The sequence below is a fragment of the Cyprinodon variegatus genome, unplaced genomic scaffold, assembly GCF_000732505.1.
Source record: "Cyprinodon variegatus isolate N-32 unplaced genomic scaffold, C_variegatus-1.0 Scaffold153, whole genome shotgun sequence".
In the NCBI taxonomy this organism is placed as follows: domain Eukaryota; kingdom Metazoa; phylum Chordata; class Actinopteri; order Cyprinodontiformes; family Cyprinodontidae; genus Cyprinodon; species Cyprinodon variegatus.
This window is the reverse complement of record NW_015150606.1, coordinates 695,083-697,816: the sequence shown is the minus strand read 5'-3', so window position 1 is coordinate 697,816 and position 2,734 is coordinate 695,083. Positions and strand designations below refer to the sequence as shown.

Genomic DNA, 2,734 nt, shown 5'->3' with positions numbered 1-2,734 from the left:
CCGCAGCAGAAAGATGGTGGCGCTGAGGGCTTGGTCCTGATAGGAACTCACTGCCTCCCTGGCTGTAGTCCTGATGGACATCCAGTCACTGACAGAAGAGGATATTTAGACATAGAAGGATACAGCAAAGAGGGTCTGCCAACTTTTCACCAAACCTTGGGGTGAGATTTTGAAATAGTTTTGTCAGGAAACCCTGTCAGGTTAGATGAGGACAGTTGCAGCTATAGGTTAGAGGTTTTCAGGGGATTAAACTGAAACAAAGCGGGAAACTATGGGATTTTTATAGCAGAGTAAATGTTACTGAGTAACAGTAAGTGTTCTGTAGTTATGTGGAACATTTTTCTCACAATTTACATTATTTTCTATATTCTGGTGATTTTTAGAGAATTGAAGTAAAGCAGAATGGGCCTGACTAAAATACTTGCATCTTAAATATACTTTAAACTAAGAATATCACAACTTTGTTCATTAATTATTCTCTGCAGATCAAGTAAATTAAACAACGGGGAATTAATAAGCTATTACTGGGCTAAGGATTAAAAATCTTCATTCATTATGTTGTTAGTTTTTCTTACAATTGACAAAACGGTTAAACAGTTCAGACCTTCTAGGAGGCTGTAGATTTTATAAAAACTCACCATGAAAGGAGACAGCACGTCTCTGGATGTTTTATTTGGAAGGTGTGATGGAAATTAAGCTTTTAGACATATTCAATGGACCAAAATAAAGATAAATATATAAGATAAGTAATAATAAAAGAACAACATCCCTCTGGTTCCTCCTCTATGAATCCAGGATAACTGAGCTGTTCTGCACATCATCTCTAAATGTGGTTGGTCTTTTCTTGGGTGGCAGATCTACGGAAGATGATTAGGGCCACTGAAAAAAAAAATGTTAACAGATTTTTATTTTTATTTTATTTGAGTATAGTATGGGAAAAAAGTCAGAATTCTGACTTTTTTTATTGTCAGAATTCTGAGAAAAAAAGTCAGAATTCTGAAATTAAAGTCAGAATTCTGAGAAAAAAGTCAGAAATTTAATCTAAAAATTCTGAGAAAAAAGTCAGAATTCTGACTTTTTTTATTGTCAGAATTCTGAGAAAAAAGTCAGAATTCTGACTTTAATATCAGAATTCTGACTTTTTTCCCATGTTAAACTGAAATAAAATTTAAAAATCAGTTATTTTTTTTTTCCCAGTGGCCCTAATCCTCTTCCGTAAAAAAGATTACAGTTATCTCAAAAAAGGAAATCAGCTTCCCCAAACACTAAACAACTTATTTTCTTAATAAATAAATAAACTCACCTTTTTTCCTTCTGAAAGTTTCACAAATGAGCCGTTTCACCAGTTTTAGACCAGGCTAAAACGTTGTAGGGGTTCTTGTAGCCTTGGCAATGGAGGCGACTAAACCGCCTATAACCAGCAGAGGGCGACATTGCTCTGGTAAAAAAAAATGCATCGCCTTTATTAAAGGTGCTGTAGGAGATCTTGAAAAAAAAGGTTAATTAAAATTTTTTTTNTTCTTGCTGAAGGTGGGATAGGTGCATGTATGCTGCTCGCCCAGGCACACCTGGACAATAAGAAAAACATGCTGCAAATCTACATGGCCCCGGATCTATCAGAACTAGGAATAAACCCGGTTATCTCAGAGTGACTAACCTTAAAGTTTCTTCCCTCTACCTCCTCTTGGAGGAGAAACGCAGCCGGGCCATAGGACCGCAGCAGAAAGATGGTGGCGCTGAGGGCTTGGTCCTGATAGGAACTCACTGCCTCCCTGGCTGTAGTCCTGATGGACATCCAGTCACTGACAGAAGAGGATATTTAGACATAGAAGGATACAGCAAAGATGGTCTGCCAACTTTTCACCAAACCTTGGGGTGAGATTTTGAAATAGTTTTGTCAGGAAACCCTGTCAGGTTAGATGGGGACAGTTGCAGCTATAGGTTAGAGGTTTTCAGGGGATTAAACTGAACCAAAGCGTGAAACTTTGGGATTTTTATAGCAGAGTAAATTTTACTGAGTAACAATAAGTGTTCTGTATTTATGTGGAACATTTTTCTCACAATTTACATTATTTTCTATATTCTGGTGATTTTTAGAGAATTGAAGTAAAGCAGAATGGGCCCTACTAAAATACTTGCATATTAAATATACTTTAAACTAAGAATATCACAACTTTGTTCATTAATTATTCTCTGCAGATGAAGTAAATTAAACAATGGGGAATTAATAAGCTATTACTGGGCTAAGGATTAAAAATCTTCATTCATTATGTTGTTAGTTTTTCTTACAATTGACAAAACGGCTAAACAGTTCAGACCTTCTAGGAGGCTGTAGATTTTCTAAAAACTCACCATGAAAGGAGACAGCACTTCTCTGGATGTTTCATTTGGAAGGTGTGATAGAACTTAAGTATTTAAACATATTCAATGGACCAAAATAAAGATAAATATATAAGATAAGTAATAATAAAAGAAGAACATCCCTCTGGTTCCTCCTCTATGAATCCAGGATAACTGAGCTGTTCTGCACATCCTCTCTAAATGTGGTTGGTCTTTTCTTGGGCGGCAGATCTACGGAAGAGGATTAGGGCCACTGAAAAAAAAAATGTTAACTGATTTTTTTTTTTAATTTTATTTCAGTATAGTATGGGAAAGAAGTCAGAATTCTGACTTTTTTATTGTCAGAATTCTGAGAAAAAAGTCAGAATTCTGAGAAAAAAGTCAGAATTCTGAG

General features: G+C 35.8%; 1 protein-coding gene across 1 annotated transcript in view; it reads right to left on the bottom strand.

Moving 5' to 3' along the window:
* zswim2 (zinc finger, SWIM-type containing 2) overlaps window positions 1–1,795 on the bottom strand; it is an 11,674-nt gene extending 9,879 nt beyond the window's left edge. The window contains 3 exon segments of the mRNA XM_015377397.1: window positions 1,419–1,427; window positions 1,501–1,568; window positions 1,658–1,795. Coding sequence (XP_015232883.1) covers window positions 1,419–1,427; window positions 1,501–1,568; window positions 1,658–1,795 — 215 coding nt within the window.
* Window positions 1,796–2,734: the final 939 nt, after the last annotated feature.